The following is a 25353-nucleotide window of genomic DNA, read 5'->3' on the forward strand; positions in this document are numbered from 1 at the left end:
TGCACAGCACTATACCTTCGTGTAAATTAAATGTAGAATTGTGAAACAAAAGGATGGTGAAAACGAGCCGCGTTCATCAGTGGCTATTGCAGGTGCGTTCGACGATCCGCTGCTGAGATTGGCGTGTATGTTTGTAAATTTTTCTTTCGTTTTCTTGGAAAATGGAGCAGTGAGGCGCTGGTTAATTACTTGACCCCCAGCTGACCTTCTTTCCTTCTTGTATTTTTTATATTTTTTAATCTTGACGGGTTCGGCACCGTTGAATGCGTTGTCTCACGCTGATTCCGGCAGTATGAATGTCAGCGCTAGCAACGGTACCGTTCGGGAGTTATGATTTTTTTTCCCGTTCACACCAATTCCCCGACTCCCACAAGTGCCTGGCCCGTCTATCCCATTGCGTCCAACCCCTATGGGATTTTTTCTATCAAAATATTTTTTCGGTCACAAATGATCACGAAACTGGTATCATTGGATGCGGCTCGTCAAGCTCGATCCGATGGTGAAGGTCCCGCCGTGATCGGATACACCGTTCGGCCGCAAACTATTTTTAAAGCTCGAAAAATGATGATGGGCCTCTACCTGCCAATTCTAGGAATTGGACGTCAAAAGCGCAGCCGCGTTCGGAATTAATTTTCAAAAATTCATAGCGGCTGAACGGTGCGTCGGATCGCAAAAATTTTTCGACAGCTGCGATCGCGTGACTGCGCTCTATCCAGCGGTACCCGATGAGGAGCCGTGCGACCGCTCCTTCCGGTAGCTGACTCGGCCGCTTTCGTCATGTCCGATTTTCATGCGGATTTTACGGTCCAGCTGCTCCTGACCGGCTTAATATGTCATTTTCCCATTCGTAGGGCGATCCGAGTTCACGTACAAAAGTTATTCACGGTCAAACATGGCGACAGTGCGCTAAATTTTCAGCGGAAAAAGGCCCATTTCCCGGAATTTTGTAAACGGTTCTTAGGAATTTTGCCGCCTTTTTTCCGCCGAATTTCTCCGGAACCCGGTTTTGGTCGGGCTGCAGCTCCTTTCCCTCCTCGTCCCTCCCCCTTGCCTCCCCCTTATATTTCCTCCTCTTTTTTTTTGTAGCGTATTGTAAATTTTTCGGGCACAAGAAGTGCATAGCACTATACCTTCGTGTAAATTAAATCTAGAATTGTGAAAAAAAATGATGGTGAAAACGAGCCGCGTTCATCGGTGGCTATTGCAGGTGCGTGCGACGATCCGCTGCCGAGATTGGCGTGTATGTTTATTAATTTTTTTTTTCTTGGAAAATGGAGTAGTGAGGCGCTGGTTAATTACTTGACCCCCAGCTGACCTTCTTTCCTTCTTGTATTTTTTTATGTTTTTTAATCATGACGGGTTGGGCACCGTTCGATGCGTTGGCTCACGCTGATTCCGGCAGTATGAATGTCAGCGATAGCAACGGTACCGTTCGGGAATTATGATTTTTTTTGTCCGTTCAGACCAATTCCCCGACTCCCACAAGTGCCTGGCTCGTCTATCCCCTTGCGTCCAACCCCCATGGGATTTTTTCTATCAAAATATTTTTTCGGTCACGAATGATCACGAAACCGGTATCATTGGATGCGGCTCGTCAAGCTCGTTCCGATGGTGAAGGTCCCGCCGTGATCGGATACACCGTTCGGCCGCAAACTATTTTTAAAGCTCGAAAAATGATGATGGGCCTCTACCTGCCAATTCTAGGAATTGGACGTCAAAAGCGCAGCCGCGTTCGGAATTAATTTTCAAAAATTCATAGCGGCTGAACGGTGCGTCGGATCGCAAAAATTTTTCGACAGCTGCGATCGCGTGACTGCGCTCTATCCAGCGGTACCCGATGAGGAGCCGTGCGACCGCTCCTTCCGGTAGCTGACTCGGCCGGTTTCGGCATGTCCGATTTTCACGCGGATTTCACGGTCCAGCTGCTCCTGCCCGGCTTAATTTGTCATTTTCCCATTCGTAGGGCGATCCGAGTTGACGTACAAAAGTTATTCACGGTCAAACATGCCGACGAGCCGTTGAATTTTCAGCGGAAAAAGGCCCGTTTCCCGGAATTTTGTAAACGGTTCTTAGGAATTTTGCCGCCTTTTTTCCGCCGAATTTCTCCGGAACCCGGTTTTGGTCTGGCTGCAGCTCCTTTTCCTCCTCGTCCCTCCCCCTTGTCCCTCCCCCTTGCCTCCCCCTTATCTTTCCTCCTCTTTTTTTTTCCTCATGTATGCTTTTTTTTTGTGCCCGTATTGTAAATTAATCGGGCATAAATCCGGTAATACCTTCGGTAATATTAAAATACTAAAGTATTTCAATATTTACACTCAGGGATAAATCCGGTAATACCTTCGGTAATATTAAAATACTAAAGTATTTCAATATTTACACTCAGGGACAAGAAGTGCATAGCACTATACCTTCGTGTAAATTAAATCTAGAATTGCGAAACAAAATGATGGTGAAAACGAGCCGCGTTCATCGGTGGCTATTGCAGGTGCGTGCGACGTAAAATTGATAAAACGTGCGTGTATGTTTGTAAACTTTTCTTTCGTTTTCTTGGAAAATGGAGCAGTGAGGCGCTGATTAATTACTTGACCCCCAGCTGACCTTCTTTCCTTCTTGAATTTTTTTATGTTTTTTAATCATGACAAGTTGGGCACCGATCGATGCGTTGGCTCACGCTGATTCCGGCAGTATGAATTTCAGCGCTAGCAACGGTACCGTTCGGGAGTTATGATTTTTTTGTTCGTTAACACCAATTCCCTGACTCCCACAAGTGCCTGGCTCGTCTATCCCATTGTGTCCAACCCCCATGGGATTTTTTCTATCCAAATATTTTTTCGGTCACGAATGATCACGAGACCGGTATCATTGGATGCGTCTCGTCGAGCTCGATCCGATGGTGCAGGTCCCGCCGTGATCAGATACACCGTTCGGCCACAAATGATTTTTAAAGCTCGAAAAATGATGATGGGTCTCTACCTGCGAATTCTAGGAATTCGACGTCAAAAGCGCAGCCGCGTTCGGAATTAATTTTCTAAAATTCATAGCGGCTGAACGGTTCGTCGGATCGCAAAAATTTTTCGACAGCTGAGATCGCGTGATTGCGCACTATCCAGCGGTACCCGATGAGAAGCCGTGCGACCGCTCCTTCCAGTAGCTGACTCGGCCGGTTTCGGCATATCCGATTTTCACGCGGATTTCACGGTCCAGCTGCTCCTGCCCGGCTTAATTTGTCATTTTCTCATTCGTAGGGCGATCCGAGTTCACGTAAAAAAGTAATTCACGGTCAAACATGCCGACGAGCCGCTGAATTTTCAGCGGAAAAAGGCCCGTTTCCCGGAATTTTGTAAACGGTTCTTAGGAATTTTGCCGCCTTTTTTCCGCCGAATTTCTCCGGAACCCGGTTTTGGTCTGGCTGCAGCTCCTTTCCCTCCTCATCTCTCCCCTTTGTCCCTCCCCCTTGCCTCCCCCTTATCTTTCCTCCTCTTTTTTTTCCTCATGTATGCTTATTTTTCGGCATAAATCCGGTAATACCTTCGGTAATATTAAAATACTAAAGTATTTCAATATTTACACTCAGGGACAAGAAGTGCATAGCACTATACCTTCGTGTAAATTAAATCTAGAATTGTGAAACAAAATGATGGTGAAAACGAGCCGCGTTCATCGGTTGCTATTGCAAGTGCGTGCGACGATCCGCTGCTGAGATTGGCGTCTATGTTTGTAAACTTTTCTTTCGTTTTCTTGGAAAATAGAGCAGTTAGGCGCTGGTTAATTACTTAACCCCCAGCTGACCTTCTTTCCTTCTTGAATTTTTTAAATTTTTAATCATGACGGGTTGGGCACCGATCGATGCGTTGGCTCACGCTGATTCCGGCAGTATGAATTTCAGCGCTAGCAACAGTACCGTTCTGGAGTTATGATTTTTTTTGTCCGTTAACACCAACTCCCCGACTCCCAAAAGTGCCTGGCTCGTCTATCCCATTGCGTCCAACCCCCATGGGATTTTTGCTATCCAAATATTTTTTCGGTCACGAATGATCACGAGACCGGTATCATTGGATGCGTCCCGTCGAGCTCGATCCGATGGTGCAGGTCCCGCCGTGATCAGATACACCGTTCGGCCGCAAATGATTTTTAAAGCTCGAAAAATGATGATGGGCCTCTACCTGCCAATTCTAGGAATTCGACGTCAAAAGCGCAGCCGCGTTCGGAATTAATTTTCAAAAATTTATAGCGGCTGAACGTCGCGTCAGATCGCAAATTTTTTCGACAGCTGAGATCGCGTGATTGCGCTCTATCCAGCGGTACCCGATGAGAAGCCGTGCGACCGCTCCTTCCGGTAGCTAACTCGGCCGGTTTCGGCATGTCTGATTTTCACGCGGATTTCACGGTCCAACTGCTCCTGCCCGGCTTAATTTGTAATTTTCCCATTCGTAGGGCGATCCGAGTTCACGTACAAAAATTATTCACGGTCAAACATGCCGACGAGCCGCTGAATTTTCAGCGGAAAAAAGCCCGTTTCCCGGAATTTTATAAACAGTTCTTAGGAATTTTGCCGCCTTTTTTCCGCCGAATTTCTCCGGAACCCGGTTTTGGTCTGGCTGCAGCTCCTTTCCCTCCTCGTCCCTCCCCCCTGTCCCTCCCCCTTTCCTCCCCCTTATCTTTCCTCCTCTTTTGTTTTTCCTCATGTATGCTTATTTTTCGGCATAAATCCTGTAATACCTTCGGTAATATTAAAATACTAAAGTATTTCAATATTTACACTCAGGGAAAATACTAAAGTATTTCAATATTTACACTCAGGGACAAGAAGTGCATAGCACTATACCTTCGTGTAAATTAAATCTAGAATTGTGAAAAAAAAAATGATGGTGAAAACGAGCCGCGTTCATCGGTGGCTATTGCAGGTGCGTGCGACGATCCGCTGCCGAGATTGGCGTGTATGTTTGTAAATTTTTCTTTCGTTTTCTTGGAAAATGGAGCAGCGAGGCGCTGTTTAATTACTTGACCCCCAGCTGACCTTCTTTCCTTCTTGTATTTTTTATATTTTTTAATCATGATGGGTTCGGCACCGTTCGATGCGTTGGCTCACGCTGATTCCAGCAGTATGAATGTCAGCGCTAGCAACGGTACCGTTCGGGAGTTATGATTTATTTTGCCCGTTCACACCAATTCCCCGACTCCCAAAAGTGCCTGGCTCGTCTATCCCATTGCGTCCAACCCCCATGGGATTTTTTCTATCAAAAAATTTTTCGGTCACGAATGATCACGAAACCGGTATCATTGGATGCGGCTCGTCAAGCTCGTTCCGATGGTGAACGTCCCGCCGTGATCAGACACACCGTTCGGCCGCAAACGATTTTTAAAGCTCGAAAAATGATGATGGGCCTCTACCTGCCAATTCTAGGAATTCGACGTCAAAAGCGCAGCCGCGTTCGGAATTAATTTTCAAAAATTCATAGCGGCTGAACGGTGCGTCGGATCGCAAAAATTTTTCGACACCTGCGATCGCGTGATTGCGCTCTATCCAGCGGTATCCGATGAGAAGCCGTGCGACCGCTCCTTCTGTTAGCTGACTCGGCCGGTTTCGGCATGTCCGATTTTCACGCGGATTTCACGGTCCAGCTGCTCCTGCCCGGCTTAATATGTCATTTTTCCATTCGTAGGGCGATCCGAATTGACGTACAACAGTTATTCACGGTCAAACATGGAACCGAGCCTCTGATTTTTCAGCGGAAAAACGCCCGTTTCCTGGAATTTTATAAACGGTTCTTATGAATTTTGCCGCCTTTTTTCCGCCGAATTTCTCCGGAACCCGGTTTTGGTCTGGCTTCAGCTCCTTTCCATCCTCGTTCCTCCCCATTGCCTCTCCCCCTTATGTTTCCTCCTCTTTTTTTTTCCTCATGTATGCTTTTTTTTTGTGCCCGTATTGTAAATTTTCGGGCATAAATCCGGTAATACCTTCGGTAATATTAAAATACTTTAGTATTTTACACTCAGGGACAAGACGTGCATAGCACTGTACCTTCGTGTAAATTAAATCTAGAATTGTGAAACAAAATGTTGGTGAAAATGAGCCGCGTTCATTGGTTGCTACAGCAGGTGCGTGCGACGATCCGCTGCCGAGATTGGCGTGTATGTTTGTCAACTTTTCTTTCGTTCTTTTGGAAAATGGAGCAGTGAGGCACTGGTTAATTACTTGACCCCCAGCTGACCTTCTTTCCTTCTTGTATTTTTTATATTTTTTTATCATGACGGGTTTGGCACCGTTCGATGCGTTGGCTCACGCTGATTCCGGCAGTATGAATTTCAGCGCTAGCAACAGTACCGTTCAGGAGTTATGATTTATTTTGCCCGTTCACACCAATTCCCCGACTCCCACAAGTGCCTGGCTCGTCTATCCCATTGCGTCCAACCCCCATGGGATTTTTTCTATCCAAATATTTTTTTGGTCACGAATGATCACGAAACCGGTATCATTGGATGCGGCTCGTTGAGCTCGTTCCGATGGTGCAGGTCCCGCCGTGATCGGATACATCGTTCGGCCGCAAACGATTTTTAAAGCTCGAAAAATGATGATGGGCCTCTACCTGCCAATTCTAGGAATTCGACGTCAAAAGCGCAGCCACGTTCGGAATTAATTTTCAAAAATTCATAGCAGCTGAACGGTGCGTCGGATCGCAAAAATTTTTCGACAACTGCGATCGCGTGATTGCGCTTTATTCAGCGGTACCCGATGAGGAGCCGTGCGACCGCTCCTTCCGGTAGCTGACTCGGCCGGTTTCGGCATGTCCGATTTACACGCGGATTTCACGGTCCAGCTGCTCCTGCCCGGCTTAATATGTCATTTTCCCATTCGTAGGGCGATCCGAGTTCACGTACAAAAGTAATTCACGGTCAAACATGGCGACAGTGCGCTAAAATTTCAGCGGAAAAAGGCCCGTTTCCCGGAATTTTGTAAACGGTTCTTAGGAATTTTGCCGCCTTTTTTCCGCCGAATTTCTCCGGAACCCGGTTTTGGTCTGGCTGCAGCTCCTTTCCCTCCTCATCCCTCCCCCTTGTCCCTCCCCCTTGCCTCCTCCTTATATTTCCTCCTCTTTTTTTTTTCCTCATGTATGCTTTTTTTTTGTGCCCGTATTGTAAATTTTCGGGCATAAATCCGGTAATACCTTCGGTAATATTACACTCAGGGACAAGACGTGCATAGCACAATACCTTCGTGTAAATTAAATCTGGAATTGTGAAACAAAATGATGGTGAAAACGAGCCGCGTTCATTGGTGGCTGTTGAAGGTGCGTGCGACGATCCGCTGCCGAGATTGGCGTGCATGTTTGTAAACTTTTGTTTGGTTTTCTTGGAAAATGGAGCAGTTAGGCCCTGGTTCATTGCTTGACCCCCCGCTGACCTTCTTCCCTTCTTGTATTTTTTATGTTTTTTAATCATGACGGGTTGGGCACCGTTCGATGCGTTGGCTCACGCTGATTCCGGCAGTATGAATGTCAGCGCTAGCAACGGTACCGTTCGGGAGTTATGATTTATTTTGCCCGTTCACACCAATTCCCCGACTCCCACAAGTGCCTGGCTCGTCTATCCCCTTGCGTCCAACCCCCATGGGATTTTTTCTATCCAAATATTTTTTCGGTCACGAATGATCACGAAACCGGTATCATTGGATGCGGCTCGTCGAGCTCGTTCCGATGGTGAAGGTCCCGCCGTGATCGGATACACCGTTCGGCCGCAAACGATTTTTAAAGCTCGAAAAATGATGATGGGCCTCTACCTGCCAATTCTAGGAATTCGACGTCAAAAGCGCAGCCGCGTTCGGAATTTATTTTCAAAAATTCATAGCGGCTGAACGGTGCGTCGGATCGCGAAAATTTTTCGACAGCTTCCATCGCGTGATTGCGCTCTATCCAGCGGTACCCGATGAGGCGCCGTGCGACCGCTCCTTCCGGTAGCTGACTCGGCCGGTTTCGGCATGTCCGATTTTCACGCGGATTTCACGGTCCAGCTGCTCCTGCCCGGCTTAATATGTCATTTTCCCATTCGTAGGGCGATCCGAGTTCACGTACAAAAGTTATTCACGATCAAACATGGCGACAGTGCGCTAAAATTTCAGCGGAAAATGGCCCGTTTCCCGGAATTTTGTAAACGGTTCTTATGAATTTTGCCGCCTTTTTTCCGCCGAATTTCTCCGGAACCCGGTTTTGGTCTGGCTGCAGCTCCTTTCCCTCCTCGTTCCTCCCCCTTGTCCCTCCCCCTTGCCTCCCCCTTATATTTCCTCCTCTTTTTTTTGCGCCCGTATTGTAAATTAATCGGGCATAAATCCGGTAATACCTTCGGTAATATTAAAATACTAAAGTATTTCAATATTTACACTCAGGGATAACTTTTGTACGTCAACTCGGATCGCCCTACGAATGGGAAATTGACATTTTTAGCCGGGCAGGAGCAGCTGGACCGTGAAATCCGCGTGAAAATCGACAATGCCGAAACCGGCCGAGTCTATCGAACGGGCCCAGTTCATTCCAGCGGTCCATGGATATTATACTGGCCCGACTTCGATGGACAGCGTGCTTCGTCTACTTGGATGATGTCATAGTGTACTCGTCAACAATCGACCTCCATGTCGAACGACTAAGGTTAATATTGGAGAGTTTAAAGAAAGCGGGCCTTAAGTTAAAGGTGTCCAAATGTCATTTTGCGGAAACCAGTTCGGAGTTCCCACCGTGCAACGAAGGAAGTACAGAGCTATCTTGGCCTGTGCTCTTATTATCGTCCACACATCAAAGATTTTTCTATAATTGCACGCCCGTTAATTTTGTTAACCAAAAAGGATGCAGTGTTTGATTGGGGTCCTGACCAGGAGTCCAGTTTCAACACACTGAAGCAAGCGCTGCTTGCAGCCCCAGTCCTGACTCATCCGAATTATGACCTACCAATGGAAATCATTCCCGATGCCTGTGGCTACGGCATTGGTGCAGTATTGGCCCAACGAGTGGAAGGGCAAGAACATCCGTTGGCCTATGCCAGCCGCCTGTTAAGCAGCTCCGAAATAAATTACAGCATCACCGAGAAAGAATGCCTGGCCTTGGTTTGGGCCTTAAAAAAATTTAAAGGTTATGTATGGGGATGCAAGATCGTGGTAGTTACAGACCACCAGGCGCTGTGTTGGTTGTTAACCAAACGAGATCTCGCTGGACGGCTAGCCCGTTGGAGCTTGTCGATACAGGAGTATGACATCGAAATCCGGTATAGAAGCGGAAAACTCCATGACAACGCAGATTGCCTCTCGCGATGCCCTTTACCCGTGACCGAAGACCAAGAAGAAGATCGCTGTGTGGCCATTGGACTTGTGGGGAGTGGCAGATCGGTTGATTTTGGACCGGAGGAAGAATTCGTTGCGGAGCAGCGTCGGGTCCCGCGGTGGCGTCGTCTGATGGACCAGTTGGAAGCAGGTCGTGCAACGTTAAAAAACTTTGTCTATTTAATGGGCGACTATGCTTACAGACCATTAAAAACGGTAAACAGTATCGTCGCCTGTGCGTCCCACGTTCCTTTCGGGAACGCGTCGTAAAGGCATACCATGACGACTTGATATCAGGGCATATGGGAGTTCGACGCACCCTAACGAAAATTTCTAATCGATTCTTTTGGGAGCGTTTGGCGATTGATGTTACGAATTATGTGCAATCATGTCCTAATTGCCAGGGTCGAAAAGGAGTGAACAAACGGCCAGCCGGTTTCCTGCAGTGTATTCAGGTGGCACGTCCATTTCAAAAGGTGGGAATCGACCTCTTAGGTCTGTTTCCCATGTCCAACACCGGAAATAAGATGATCATCGTTGCTGTTGACTACTTAACGAAGTAGGTGGAACTACGGGCCATGCCCAACGGAAAGGCGGATATGGTGGCAACATTTTTCGTTGAACAAATTGTGCTGCGTCATGGAGCACCGGAATCCATCATTTCGGATCAAGGGAAATGTTTTATAGCTGCGCTTACCCAAGAAGTCATGAAGAATCTTGGAACCAACCACAAGACAACGTCAAGTTACCATCCACAGGCAAACGGATTGGTTGAGCGGATGAATCACACCTTGGCGGCTATGCTCTCAATGTATGTCAGCGCGGACCATAGAGACTGGGACGAGGCATTACCTTACGTGTGTTTTGCTTACAACACGGCGCGGCAGGAATCTACGGGATATTCACCTTTTTTTTTTGCTTTACGGGCGTGAACCAATGTTACCTATTGATTTGGAATTAGGGGCGGATGCCAACCCTCGGCTGGTTACGTCGGGAACGGCTCCGGATTATGCATCCCAAGTTGTGACCGAATTGGCTAAGGCTCGAGCATTGGTGCACACGCGATTGGGAGTCGCCCAGGACAACCAGCGGCGAAAGTATGACAGTCGCCACAGAGAGCTTCAATTTCAAGTAGGAGACCAAGTCCTGGTGTAAAAACCCTTTCGAAAAGTAAAACGAGCAGAAAAATTGCTTTATCGCTGGCAAGGACCGTTCAAAGTGATCCGACAGACAACTCCCGTGAACTACGAAGTGAAGTTAAGTTCCGGATCAAGAAAATCGGAGATTGTGCACGTCATAAAGATGAAACTTTTTCACGACTTGGTCGAACGAGGTCCAAATTTGAACACGGAATCCACAGAGGCGACACGTGAGACACCTCTACCCAACGCCCCTCAACCACCTGTGAGGATTCATCGGGAGACGGGTACGGATAATGGAAACCACGGTGAGAGGGCTGCAGTTTTACCCGACAACAGCGTCCGTCCAGTACCGTCCCCTGGGGGAGTTCGTCAGCCAGAGACAGCAAGCAGGCCGGCCCGCCTCCCCACAAGAATACATCCGGCTCGTCGAGCTGGTCGACCGAATCGTTACCTCGCTTTGTTGCTGCCTTACACAATTTGTGTATTGGCCTTTCTCGGGTCAGTCAAGGTAGATGCGTTGCTTGTCCGAGACACCGTGATTTTCAATGAAAAGCCGGGTGTCGCGTTCGGAGAATCGTTCTGGACAGTCATAACAGACCTCGATATACGACCGGCAGAGGCAGTGGTTCAGACATTGAAAGTGAGGCTGAAGGAGTACGCGGACATGGCCGTTAAATGCCGTGAAACAGGAAATCAACAAGGTGCATCGGCGGCCAAAAAACTTGATGTCAAGTGTCATTGGTTTGAACGTGAATTAAATCAATCCGAACATCGACTAGCAACTTTTCGGGACGCCATTGGTTCTCCTTCCAAACAACGTCGAGCGGTAATCGATGGCGGCGGATCAACGTTAAAGTGGCTGTTCGGAGTAGCCACCCAGGCTGATTTCGCTGGATTGAATAAGAAGATCACCGGCCTTACACACCGGGAAAATGAAATAGTCCATTTGATGGACCAGCAGGCAACCGTGGTGAACGAATCACTTTGGGAGATCCGGACAAATACCAAGTTGATCCAGGAGTTGGAAGGACAAATGACGGAACTAACAAAGAATTACAAAAATTTGCTTGGATGAATGGCAGAGCGTCAAGCTTACATGTCGAGTATTTCGATTTTTTCATCAATCTAGAAAAAGCATTCGAGTCGATGGAAGCGAGCCTGCAGTGGCTTCGAGACTTGGCAGACGCTCTTGACGAAGGGTTGGCCCTCTTGGCAAACGGCCGATTAGCACCTTAGATATTTCCACCTGCTCAAATGGCTTCGGTGTTGAAAGCAGTTAATCGACAACTACTCATGGGTTGGGCAGTATCGAGTGAAGAATTATGGGTGACCTATCGTGAAGCTATGGTGACGGTGGCGGCGGTGGAGGGACGTTTTCGTCTCTTTATCAAAATTCCGATCTACGATCACGAACAGCTGTATACCCTGTTCGAAATTTTCAGTTTACCACGAGCAACAGACAATGGCACCCATGGAGTGGCGATCGGGGACCTATACAATTTTCTGGCCGTTTCCACAGACTTGGAGACTTTTATTGGACTTTTGACTGCCGACGTTCGGGGTTGCAAACAATTGGAATGATTAATTTGTAATTTTCATACAGGTTTAGGAAAACGGGGAGCACGGAAATCCTGTGCGATTTCGTTATTCACCAATGACGCCAACCGTAAGCTAACGCAATGCAGACAACAATTTAAAGAATGGAAAGGATCCGAAGTAGCTTATCTTGGAGAGAATCGCTGGGTGTTCTCAGCCGTTACAGCTCATGAGGTGGTGTTCTCATGTCCGATCGGTAGCAGCCAAGGGCCCCCGCAATCACTGTTGCTGCCTCCGTTTGGGATTTTTGATGTCCCTCCTGGATGTACGGCTCGAACGGAAGACTGGGTCTTCCCCGCCAGTTTAGACGGACGATTGGAGGCCTCGTTAGATCCTCTGGTGGCACCCACGCTGGGCGCAGTGGGATTTAATGTAACAACATTCAAATCGGTCGCCATCATTGAGCTCCCGAAGGCGAATGCCACATCAATTAACTTCATCAGCGACCTACTGCGCCGAAACGACGGCGCTCGTGCGTCGTCTGAAATGACAGGATTCCAGATTCAAGAATTAATGAAGAAGACGACCGAAGAATTTCAGCTGTCGGAGCCAAGATATCCGTTTGAACTTCTGATCATGTTACTATTACTAGTGGTGGCAACAACTTATCTCAGTTACCAAACTATTTGACTAAGAGGCCGTATGAGGGCCCACGAACAATTAGATGTTCAAGACGATCACTTCCTACCGCACCTCGAACAGGTGGCGGAGGTTTGACACGACATTTCCTTTTTGAATGTTTCTTTTGGGGTGTTCGTTTGGAATTTTTTTTGGTTTTCGGGATTTTTTGTTTGTTCTTTATTTTGGTGTGTTGGGTTTTCTGATTTAGGGTTTTAGGACTTTTGGGGTTACCGTTCTGGGGGTTTTATTTTAGTTATCAAGCAGTCGGGGGCGACCGCCTTCACGAGGGGGGATCTGTCACGTGGAGATCACGTGACATACGCATGAGACACACCCCACACTCATCTCATTCTTGGAAACAAGCAAGGGCGAATGTACGAGTACATTCGACCTTGCTTTGTCTGAATGTTGCGTTAGCAACACAGGACGCTTGCACCTTCTCTAACGCTTCGGGGAAACAAGCAACGGCGAATGTACTCAAACGTTCGACCTTGCTTTGTAGTAAATGGTTAAGGGTATATTCTTCTTTTGTAGAAACAAGCAAGGGCGGATGTAATCGTACAACCGACCTTGCTCAGTAATAAGTCATAAGGGTTATCTCGATTGTTCGTAGAAACAGCAAGGGCGAAAGCACTCGATGATTCAACCTTGCTGTTCGCCTACCATAAATAGGCGATGTAGTGTCTCTTGAATGCAATGTTCTTACTTGACGTCTTAAAGTGTGGACGTCCTAATACACTTGTGTTACACATCACCCCCAAGTGTAACAATATCGACGGCAAGTTGATGGACACCAACTCAGACACTCTGAGAAGGGAAGCTAAAGCAAGCAAGACCGTTGCCTTGCGGGTAAGGGTCGCGAGAGGAAGTGACAGGTTGTCTCCTAGCGAAGACAAATAGCTAATTACGGTGCTCGGGTCCCACGAATAACTGTATTTTGGTTTAGGTGGGTTCAAATTGTAGCACCCACTGAGAAGGTTTTTGATAAGTGGATGAATACCCACTGGCCGACCATCGACAACCAGAAGAGTTTTCGAGAGCATGGACCTATGTACATTAATCGTACTATAGGATTTTCCCTCTTCGTGCAACCCAGCAAGGAACTCTAGGACGAATTTTAAATAGACTGATTGGGATTTTCACCCCGGTGAAGACACCAATCAGCCCAATTCCTCCAGGCCGACTCGTATGTCGAGTGCGTAGGGGTACGATTTTCGGCCACAAGAAGGTTGACCAACGGGTCCGAAAAGCCCTTCCGACGGAAATTTCGCCTGATAATTTCCAGGCGGCTAGCTGCAAAGTGTTGGTTTGCAACAGGGGATGTGTTTCGCCTTTCGCCGACACCAGAAGATTGGGTGATGGCCGGAGGAGACGAGGCACGTCGCAGACCATTTCCAGAAGAACTGGAAACCATGGTTGGGCCGGCCAAACTGGACAAACCATAACGATATTAGCCTTTTCTCTTCTAATTTTTTCAAGGCATCTGGAAATCAAGGCAAAGGGGGGAAACGCATAGCCTAGGCGACCTTGCCAATTGAGAGAAAAAGCATTGACGGCTGTCGCACCGGGTTGTGGGCACCAGAAGACGAAGGATGGCAATTGAGCGCTCCAGTAGGAGCTAAATAAATCGATATCTACCCGCCACATATAACTTAAGCGCTTAAAAACTAAGTGATTCAGCATCCAGTCACTTGCGTCACATTCCGTCCTCGACTCTTTATCCGCCTTCACGTTCAGTATCCCGGACAAATGATCCGCTTCGATCGTCAGCTTTCGTTGCTCACAAAAGTTTGATAGGGATTTTGCTATAGCAGTCAGCTCGGCTGACTTAGTGCCCCCTCCCTTGTTAATGTAGCAAACTGCGGTGGAATTATCTAAATACATCCGAATGAATAGTTGGTACGCGTCTTTGGCAAACGATTGTAGAGCGTATAATGCCCCCGTTAGCTCTAAACAATTGATGTGCAAATTGGACTGTTTTGCTGTCCATGGTCCCCGCGTTGTCACATTATCACAAACTGCACCCCAGCCTGATAAAGATGCATCGGAACAGATTTCAACGCCTGGTTTTTTGGGGAAAAACTCCTTGCCATTGACTTTTTCCAAGTTATCTACCCACCAATTCAAATCGGTTTTTGACTCTGGTGATAGCGTACATTTAACGTTTAAATTGTCTTGTGCTTTCTTTGATGCTGCTATAAAGAAACGCTGCATACTTCTATAGTGCGATTGGGCGAAGGGAATGGATGGTATAGCCGAAGTAGAATTCCCCAAAATTGACGCAACGTTGCGAAGAGAAACTTTCCCAGCGACCAGAGCTTTCCGGCACATTTCTTTCACCTCCAAAACTTTAGTCTGAGGTAGAGAAAAGGATAATTTAACCGAATCAATAACCATGCCTAAATATTCGATATTCTGAGTAGGGTTTACCAAGGATTTTCCCCAATTAATTAAAAATCCAGCCCCCCAAAAGGATATTTGCCCCCAGGTTCAAATTTAAAGGCCGTTTCAACTTTTTTGGAAGAGGAGGAAGTGAGAGAAGAATTAGCCAATGACTGCAAAAGGTCTAACGTTGTTGCCAAATCCGACCGTGCTTCTTCCTCTGATTCATTCATAATCAGAAAGTCGTCTAGATAGACCGCCTTGTTTTCGTAAAAAGGCTACCACCACCCTCAAAAGTTTAGTAAAAACTCTAGGGGCAGGGGAAAGTCCAACAGCCACGCAACAAAATTGAAAAACACGCCCCCTCCATAAAAAACGAAGGTATTTTTGCTGAGAACTATGTACAGGTACGGTTAGGTAAGCGTCCTTCAAATCTAACTTAACGAACCAGTCCCCCTTTCTTACGAGAAAACGCACAGTTTCTAAATTTTCCATTTTGAAGTGTTCGTATCTAATAAATTGGTTAAGGGGTTTAAGGTTAACAATAGGTCTATATCCTTGTAACTTTTTTGGAACACAAAAAAAAGGCGCAAACAAACCCATCCGCCTTGTCCGCTACTTCAATAATCGCCTCATTCTCTAACAGACTAGAAATCTCGGCCTGACAAATCATTTGTATCTCCTCTGACATCGAAATGTCATGAGGGTATTTGCGCTGTACTGGCTGGGACAAAAAATTTATTTTAAATCCGTTCGCCACCGTATCTAACAGCCATGGATCGTCTGTAACCGATTCCCAATTACGTGCAAAGTTCCGCAGTCTAGCGCCAAAATTTTTATCGTCGGTTAAGTGCAAAGAAGGGGTACGGATACAAAAGTTCTACAACTCATACCTCCGACTTGGGTTTCCGCGCGCTCGCCCGCCTCTGGGATCGCAAAAGCCTCTTCGGCCTCTTGCTCTACCGGGCTCCACATTCTGTCGCTCACAGAATTGATCCTGGCGTGTTGCGCTATCTGTCAGTTGGATGCGCCTGACAGACCGAACTGGATTTCGTCTTCCATGGGCGGCAGCAGCCTCTGCGCGGTCGCGTTTTGCCAAGGTTTCATCTTGGTTCGCTTCCCTCAGCATGAGCTCGAGGAAACTGCCGGTAAAAAGGAGCTCGCGGGCCTCCTTATTACCAGAGAAGACGTTATCGTCTTTCAAAAGATGGTCGATCCTTGGATCTGTGGCATTGACTACCGACTCACGGCGTTTTCGGGAAATATGTGCAAAAGCACGGCCCCATTGCTGCAACGCCGCTTGAAGTGAGCAACATTTCAGGTGAATCATCTGCCATAGAAGACAATCGGAAATAGAGATCAATGAGTGGCGGGCCGATGTCCATAACTTTCAACTGCGTTCTAATATACACCTCTTCCCTCGCGTTAACGATTTTCAAAACGCCTTTTTCTCTTGCGCGGCGACTCATCCAACCGTCCAGCTTAGGCGGCGCAATTGAGAAATTTTGTTCTTCAAAAACGAGCGGGAATTCTTTCGACACAAGCTTGGATTTCTCCGTCGACACGCCCACCGAAAGTAATGTCGCAATTTCTTGGGAAATTTATTTGGGGATGATGGAAGACGCAAGAACCACCTCTGCCGCCTGACCCGTCTCTCTATCGGGTTGATGAGCTGGAACCGCAGGGAGCGTTTCTGGTTCCGTTATTGAGCATGCTGCTTCGATGCGGTCTGTCGAAAGTCTGTCCATCGTCTCGTCCGACCTCGCGCTGATCCGCACTTCGTTTCGTGGCCGCCATGGACGTCTATGATCTCCCTGCTCTTCCTCCTCATACCAGTCGTCAATAATCTCTTCCGGCATGTCCTCGGTAAATTCGATGCCACCTGATTCAAAATCTCCATTGCCATGACGTTCCCGGGACCGATGTTCCGCATAGTAGCCGTCGAAATCGTAATAGTGAAAATCGACTCGATCATCTGGGTAGTTAAAATTTCCCTGCGATCAAAGTACCGATAAGGTGCTGGCGTTGGTTCGATGTAACCGGATCGCCTAAGAGGTGATCTCTCGCGGAAGTCACGATGTGCAAAACCCCCACTATGTCCATGAAGAAGACGATTGTCAGAGAAGTAACGAGAACGCTCACGATTTCTTTCGTAATTAAATGGAACTTGCTCGTTGGCACTGTAATCAAACTGGGAATTTACAAATTTGGCTCGTAGGCCTAGCCTACCACGAGGAAAATTTGGCGACGACATTCTCTGACAAGACCTAAAAAAAAGTCTGGTCGGAAAGGGGCGTTGCAAGGAGTGAGGTAACAAAAAAACTTTAAAAAAGCTAAATTACATAGTCTACACCCTTAGGGTCGAAAGTAGCTACTTTCGCAGGTAAAATTGTTAAACTATGTAACAACTAGAATCTTTTTCGTATAGAACAAAGTCAACAATCGGCCATTTTGTACAGTTTGGGGTGCTTCAACATTTGGAAAACAGATGGCACCTTTGTACTCTTTTTCTAATTCAAATTTAAAAAACTAGATGTCACTATTTCTTATGTAAACAAAATTGGAAAACAGCAACTATAACAACTAAAACTAGAGTTCGAATTCAGGTGCGACAGCGAACAGAATGAAAAAAAAAAAAGTGTCTCAGCCAAGCTCGGAAAAAACCGCGAATCTATTTAACCCTCCCCCCATAGTGAAACCCCGTCCCCAACAGGTGACGCCCCCAAGCCTAAAAATGGCGTCTACTAGCACCAAATGAGTACACCGATTTTCATGAAGAGAGATGACGGGAAATCGTTCAAATAAATGAAGATCACCGAGTAAAGTTAATTTCTTTATAAAGTTACAAATTGCATGAACAACTTAGAAATTTTGTGAACAATTGGGCAACAATCTAATCCGTGTTTTCACATAGAATTGGGAATTGAATAGGGACACTCACTATTTAACAATTTTAACTTATCTAAGTAACGAGTTTTCGTATCACTTCTATCTCGAGTCACGAGTCATCACGAGTTTATTTGCATTGTCGGAACACGACATAGTTTTACACTAACACAAAAAACAAAACGATGAAGAACGTGAAACAAAACACTAACTTTTTCAGCGAATTTTTTTAATTTATTCATATTTCGCACACTAACAAAATACAGTCATAGCAGACAGAATCGGCCGTCGAATGCTGAGTTGTGCGATATAATCAAATGCGAAAAAAGATGTCGAACAGCCTTATCGTTTATGTTTGTAATTAAATACAACTTAAAATTTGAAACTTGGACTCTTTTGTTTTAAAATACATTTTGAATTATGATAAATAGCTCTAAACGCCTAGCGATTCTTACAAAATTATATTAAATGAAATATACTAGATTTTAAACTTCGCTCCTTAACGTAATGGATGGTGGTGTCCAAATCAGGGATTGGGTAGAATAAAAATGCAATTCAACAAAACAAAACAAAAAAACGATTTAAAAACTATTCTATGACACCTTCGTGTTCTCCGTGTTATTAGGAACAAGGAAAGGAGGAACGTTATGAGGAACACACATTATAATTGAACAAAGAATAGTGACTAAACGATCTGCCTTAAGTTTTTAATTTTTGATTCCCCTCCCACTCTCCAGAAAACTGCCAAAATCTAAAAAAATTTATTATAATTTATGTAATCTTTCAAAAGGAAAAATTTTTACGTCAATCGGTAGCTCTAAAGAAGGGCTATCCATACGTGTTATAATAATGAATATGAATTGCCCTGGTGGGCAATCTTTGAACCCCTTACTAAACACCCGACATTCCCCCCAAGCGACAGGGATAGGAGGATCGTTTAATTTTCCTATTTTATCGTGGCTCAACTATGGCATTTCCCCCCTTGGAAAAAAGGAAAGCTTTGAGCTGGCAGAATGGTCGTTTTTCTCCCTGGAACCAGCGGGTTCATGAGGCACTTCATTCTACATTAGCCAATCACAAGAGAGAAAAACAAATTAATGGGTCAATTGTGAAGACTTTAACTAGCTACCAATGTTGTGAGGAGTTTGAAATGTGAAGACTGGCTAATACACGGCACACCTACGCTTATCCGCCATTTTCGCTTTCGTGGTTTTTGCCTTCCTCTCTCCACTACCGAAGGTTTCTCAACATTCCGCCAGACGGAGAACCGCGCTAGGGAGGAAGAAGAAGTTCCACCCTAAAAACCTCGATTTTTTCGACCATTCTGCCTGCTTAAAGCTTTCTCTTTCTCAAAGGGGAGAAATGTATATTGGAGCAACTAGGGTTCTATAATTCTGCCTATGTAAAAAAAAATTTTCCTTTATTCTAACAGTCATAGAACCCTGGTTGCACCACGCTGAGCAAAGTCCCTATACTACCTTTTGTTGGTCTTTGTGAAAAATTTTCGACATTTTTGGGACGGAGCATAGTGGTGGAAACTCGAATCAGAGTCATCTATTCGAGTCATCTATTCGTCATCTATCATCGTCTGCTCCATTCGTTCCTTATCGCTGTTGCGATTGGTTGTTGAAGTTTTCAAACACATTTTCTGATTGGTGCACTCATCACACAGTCACTGGAGGCTCTGACTGCTTTTTCCGAAATGAGTCACAAGGACCGAAGATTTTCCACACGTCGTGGAGTAACTAGGGTTCTGTGACTGTGATTTTAATAGAAAAAAAAACAATTTTTCAGTTTTATTAAAAGATAAACTTGAATTTTTGCATTGCCATTTTATTTTTATTTTTAAAAAATTAAAAACTAAAAAGAGCCCAACGAGATTTGAACAAATCTCATATTTTTTGCTAGAACTAGAAGTCGGGGCCGGGGGTTATTTTAGGTTTTCTGGCAACGCCACAGGGTTTTATTTTTCTCTTTCTAGGGTTTTGCTTCCTCAATGAAAATGTGGAAGCACTGATTGTAATTTGAAGCGTCCCAAACCAAGACCTATTTAATGGTTAAGGCCTGTAAACTTTGAATACCTCCTATTACGATGATGCGTTACCTTGCAACAACTAATCAGAGGGAAAAAAGAGCTACGGCCATGCTATCTGGCGCTTGCTACTGCTACTGCTTCGGAAACCTAAATATAAGATTAAGCAATAACAGAGTTTCGATGCAGAGGTGTGCCTTTCTCAAAAATTTTTACCAATAGTTAAAGCCCACTTTAGCCATTTTGCCTGTGTCAATATTTCTTTTGACATATTGAGACTGACAGGAGACATGACTAATCTGGAACAGTACATTTTCTAGTACTTTCTACTAGTCCTAAAATATCTTGGTTGGGGAACTTAAATTTGCTCGACAGCAGAGCAATAGGTAATATGGTTTCTCACTAACTCTTTTCTCTTTTGCTACTCTTAGTGCATCTGTAAACTGTAAACCTGTGTAACTATTTGAACTGTATTTCTTGAGCATTTCTCTTCTTGCTGACGTCAAACAAGGAAACGTCCTGGCCGAGCTGCTGTGGAATTTTTATTGTGCAACATATTAGAGTCGGCCCCGGTTACCCGAGAAATGACTTACAACCGAAAGATACTGGCGCAAAGCCGAAAAAACAAAAATACATTTGATGTGTGTCGCACGAGTACCTTCCGGTAATAAGTCGTGTGTGTAGGGCGATTAGGGTTGAGCCCTACCTGTATCAATTTTAAATACTTTTTTTTTCGTCCAACCTGTCGTTGCCCATATCCTTTCTGTTTTCTTCGATGATATTACCTGATCCACCTCCCAAGCTTACGCATACTCTTCTCATCGATTTTGTTTGTTTTTGTGTCCTCCTTCGAATACCTCATTCGATCCATTTTCAACTTTCGTCGTCTGTGTGGTCGTCCTTTCGTCTCTTTTCCAGGTGGCTACCATCCAGTGAAGATCGGCGATCTCTTCCATAATCCATACGATGTCGTTCGCAAGCTGGGCTGGGGCCATTTCTTCACTGTCTGGCTATGCTGGGCTTTTTTTTGTACAGGGCAAAACGGTTCGTGGCACTCAAGGTGGTCAAGAGCGCGCCAAATTACACAGAAACAGCTCTAGACGAGATCAAGTTGCTTCGTTGCGTTCGTGATAGCGATGAGACGGACCCCAAACGGGAGAGGACGGTTCAGCTACTGGACAATTTTAAGATCAGCAGCATTAATGGCAGGCACGTCTGTATCGTTTTTGAAGTGCTCGGCCATAATCTCCTGAAGCTCATAATACGGAGTCAGTACCAAGGCATTCTTCTTCCCAACGTCAAGACCATCATCCGCCAGGTTTGGTTTGACCAAGAAATTGTATTAAGATTCAAACGATTTACCGTTTTTTCTAATTTTTTCTTGCTTTTTTAGGTTCTTGATGGTTTAGATTATTTGCATAACAAGTGTCGCATCGAACACATGTTGCTAGGTGTGGACTCGCGTACAGCGATGGTCTGAAATTGTTTGCTGTCGAAAAACTTTTACTTCCCAACCCGAAGCTGACGACGAAGGCTGTTTTTTTGGCAAAGCAAACAATTTCACATCATAACCATATCTAGCAACACGACACGCTCTCATATTTAGCTAAGGATGGAAATCTAAATGAACGACTACAGGAATTTCGGTAAGATAAAACACTTCTGTAAAAACAGTACGCCTTGTTGCCTTGCAATGCTTTGTTTACTATATTTTATATCCTGGCGCCAGTGCTGCGCTATGCTGTGTTGCCAGATAAAAAAGAAGAACAAAACAGACCCCGAAAAGCCCTACATGGTGTATTAGTATGGTGGAGCAACTTATTATTTAAGAGCCTATCTCGAATGAAGCCAGTTTCCGTACCAGGGGGAGGAGCTTAGTGCCTAAGGCGAAATTCTAAACAGCCAATTGCAGGGCTCGTCGCCGTTTCTCTGCTGCCCCCTATGAACCAAAATACCAATTTCTTTTAAAATTCGAAATTTCGGTTAACGTTTGTTCGAAGACGGCCATTTTATGTTGAAATGTGATGTAACCGTTTGATTTACGAGTGATTTAAAAGTTATCCAAAAATGGTGAAACGGTGCTTTATTGAAAATTGTTATACTGGAAAAGACAAAGAAAATCGGCCAGCTATATTCTTTAGAATACCCAAACATCGTCTAGAGGAATTGAGAGGAATACTTCCAAAAATGGGACTTTTGGACTCGTCACGCCTGAGCTGGCGTCATTTTGATGAAGAAGACATCATTAAGGGTAAATTTATTTTAGGCAAATTTTATCCGCAACAACTATGGCGACTGAGAGATGGAGCTACACCAAAGCATCTGTTAGGTAACTATGTACATTATAATTGCTTCACTCTTCAGTATAACTCACTCGCAACATATTTTTTCAGGCCTCAAAAGACAACAGAACAACAGTCGCCCAGAATTGGAAGATTTGACACAGAATGGTCCTGAAGTGAAGAATAAGAAACAGCAGTCGAGATGCAAAACAATTACGTCAATTTTGGGGAAACCTATTTCCAGCCTTGTTCAAAATCAGTTCACTACTCTTCCCCACACAGAGTGTACGAAGAGTTCACAACCTCTAACTGAATCGCTTTGCACAAATGCTCTCTCAGGTGTAACTTTATTAACAAGTTTGATTCATGGAGTCATTTAATTTAAGTCGAGGTTTTTCTTATTTGTTATTTTATAATTAGATTCTGGTTTCAGTCAAGTGAAGACCTTTGACGTCTTGCTGATGGATTCTGCTCCTGTGCCTATCACTACTGCCCTCCCTGGTATTTTTACATACTTTACAGTGATTTCATTTGTTGTTATAATTCATTTCCTTAAATTAGATCCTGGGTCCAGCCAAGTGACGACCTTTGATTACTCCCTTTTGGATTCTGCTCTTGTTCCTATCACTACTGCTCTCCCTGGTATTTTTACACACTATACAGTTATTCGATCTCTTTGTTATAATTCATTTCTTTACATTAGATCCTGGGTCAAGCCAAGTGATGTTTGAAGACGATTTTCCGATCGATTCTTCCCTTGGCCCTGATGATCTCATAGGTATTATTACATACTTGTCATTCACTCAACAGTTATATTATTTAATTATTTTTGTATTCAGATACTGGATCCGGCCAAGAGCCGCTCCGTGACGTTTCACCAATTTATTCTCCTTTGTTGCCTGATATTGACGTTCCTAAAGGTAATAAGGCCACTGGGTGTCCGCCTTCGAGATTTAGTTGGGAATACGTCAATGGCTGAACCGGGCTGAATGGTGAAGTGGCGCGCTATTGCGCAATTATTCAATTAAAAAAACAGCAACGGGATAGCCTAGTTTGAAACCAAGTACCGGTTAGGTTGATCAATAATAAAATAATAATATAAAAATAATAAAAGGCCCGCGATGGCTAAAATAAGTGAAATAGTTGTAGTGCCAAAACGCTATGGTGGGTTAGGTTAGGTTAGGATCGCACATTTCGTCGTTGCCTTTGCCACTAGATGGCACCACACGAATGACTGATTGTACAAGCAGTTTTCACGGCTGACTTCATTGTTCTTAAAATGCTAATAAAACAAATGACAAACGATAGCCACATACGATATTTGTAAACTGTTTGTTTAACTGTTGCAAATTCAATCAACATCGAAAGCTTCTGTTCACGTTGGAGGCCAAAATGTAACTCTGCCTGGCTGTGATGGAAGATACGAAGGGTACGATGACATCAACCACTACCTTCGCATTCTGAGCAATGTGAAAGCTTGTAAAGGATTTCTAAACGACGCAATGGAAAACGTCAACGTTACCAGAAGGTGCTCAATTACGAGAAATGGCCAAGTGTTGCGCTCAACCAGTTGCCGATATATAGCCTCACCTAATTCCAAGACTGATCTGTGTCGAGATTGCGCAAATTGCTTAAGGAATTTGAGGAAACGAGTCATGCAGCCAAAGAACATTGAAATTTACAAGAGGAAGCTGACGACTGCGCTTCAAAACATCAGGCGCTTGAAATCAAGAGAAGTTGTACGTTCATAATTTAATTTAAAAGCATGTAAAGGCTCGCAAGCATGTTGGAGTTCTGAACGAACTCATTTACTCTATCTAGTGGCATCACACAGAATGTAACAAACAATTATCAAGTGGATAAGTAATGCTTACATAAAGTCCAGTTTGGTAACACTTGTATTCAATCTTAGCAACAGCTAGAGAAGGAACGATCCATCCTCGTCTTAAAACACACACAGTCAGAATGCGCAAACCACAGCCACTGAGTCTCTTTGTTCTGTGTCGACGTCCTACAAACGACGATCTTCTCAGGCCTAAAACTCCACCTTGGTTTTCAGCAACCCAAGCTATAATAGTTGGTTGTGGAATGTAACCTCAACACACCTCTTCATTCCAGACACACAATTATAGAATCAAGAGTACACAATAATATTCAAATGAAATTGTAAAGATGATTCCAAGTTTAAATCAAAGTGTTAAAGAAAAGACAAAAACAAGACTCAGCAGATTAGTAGGATACTAGAACTCTCAGACACACATTTCCTTTAAATACCGATCTCAGGAACAGCATCGAGACCGCACCCTTTAATGCAAAACTGAAATGTCTCTCCGTCTACAGCTTTAGTCAACACATCCGCAAATTGCTTTCTAGTCTCAACATAACCCACCACAATTGTTTCGTCCGCAACCTGTTCTCTAATGTAATGATACCGGACCTCAATGTGTTTAGCACCCTTGTGAGCTAAAGGATTATAGGCAAGTCCAATCGCACTTTCATTATCGCAACGTAGTAGTGTAGGTAGAATTTGGGTCGTACCCAAATTGTCCAGTAAACGACGTAACCATACAGCCTCTCTGGTAGACTCACTAGCTGCAATATACTCGGATTGCATTGTGGACAAAGCAACAACAGGTGGTCTTCTACTTGACCACGTAACTGCACCACCATTCAAAATGAAAACATAACCCGAAGTGGAACGTCTAGTATCAGGGTCGCCAGCGTAATCGGCGTCTGAATAGCCGACCAGGACATGGTTGTTGGAATCTTTTCCACCGAAGCAGATCCCATGATTGCGTGTTCCCTTGAGATACCTCAAAACCCGTATAGCGGCTTTCCAGTGTTCTAATCCAGGGTTTTGACAATGTTGAGCCAATTGCCCAGCCATGAAGGCAATATCAAAACGTACAGTAAGAGCCGCGTACATGAGACACCCCACGACTTCGCGGAAAGGAAGCCCAGCCATGGCCAGGACATCCGCAGGACTAGAAGGCGAGGCAAACGCTGACAGGCGTGGTGAACCCTTCAGCACCGGGAGCGATATTGACGGAGCAGCAGAGAGCTGAAATTTGGACAGAATCTTGTCAATAAATTGGGGGATGGAGAGGTAAA

The 25353-nt window shown here is 45.0% G+C and overlaps 1 protein-coding gene across 1 annotated transcript; it reads left to right on the forward strand.

Annotated features, from left to right (window-relative positions):
- Positions 1–21984: 21984 nt before the first annotated feature.
- LOC116926873 lies at positions 21985–23488 on the forward strand. The gene is made up of 6 exons (XM_045174959.1): positions 21985–22289; positions 22354–22581; positions 22663–22743; positions 22804–22884; positions 22946–23020; positions 23082–23488. Exons 1-6 carry the CDS (start codon positions 22028–22030, stop codon positions 23219–23221), a joined length of 867 nt encoding a protein of 288 aa, XP_045030894.1. The 5' UTR covers positions 21985–22027; the 3' UTR covers positions 23222–23488.
- The last annotated feature ends 1865 nt before the right edge of the window (positions 23489–25353 follow it).

The sequence above is a fragment of the Daphnia magna genome, linkage group LG6 (genome assembly GCF_020631705.1).
Source record: "Daphnia magna isolate NIES linkage group LG6, ASM2063170v1.1, whole genome shotgun sequence".
NCBI classification, from domain to species: Eukaryota; Metazoa; Arthropoda; class Branchiopoda; order Diplostraca; family Daphniidae; genus Daphnia; species Daphnia magna.

Excerpts from the sequence above, each read along its gene's own strand:
- LOC116926873 (XM_045174959.1), top strand. The coding sequence starts at position 22,028 with ATGGTGAAACGGTGCTTTATTGAAAATTGTTATACTGGAAAAGACAAA. Across the intron at positions 22,744-22,803 it reads TATCACTACTGCCCTCCCTG|ATCCTGGGTCCAGCCAAGTG; the intron begins GTATTTTTACAT and ends TCCTTAAATTAG. Across the intron at positions 23,021-23,081 it reads TGGCCCTGATGATCTCATAG|ATACTGGATCCGGCCAAGAG; the intron begins GTATTATTACAT and ends TTTTGTATTCAG.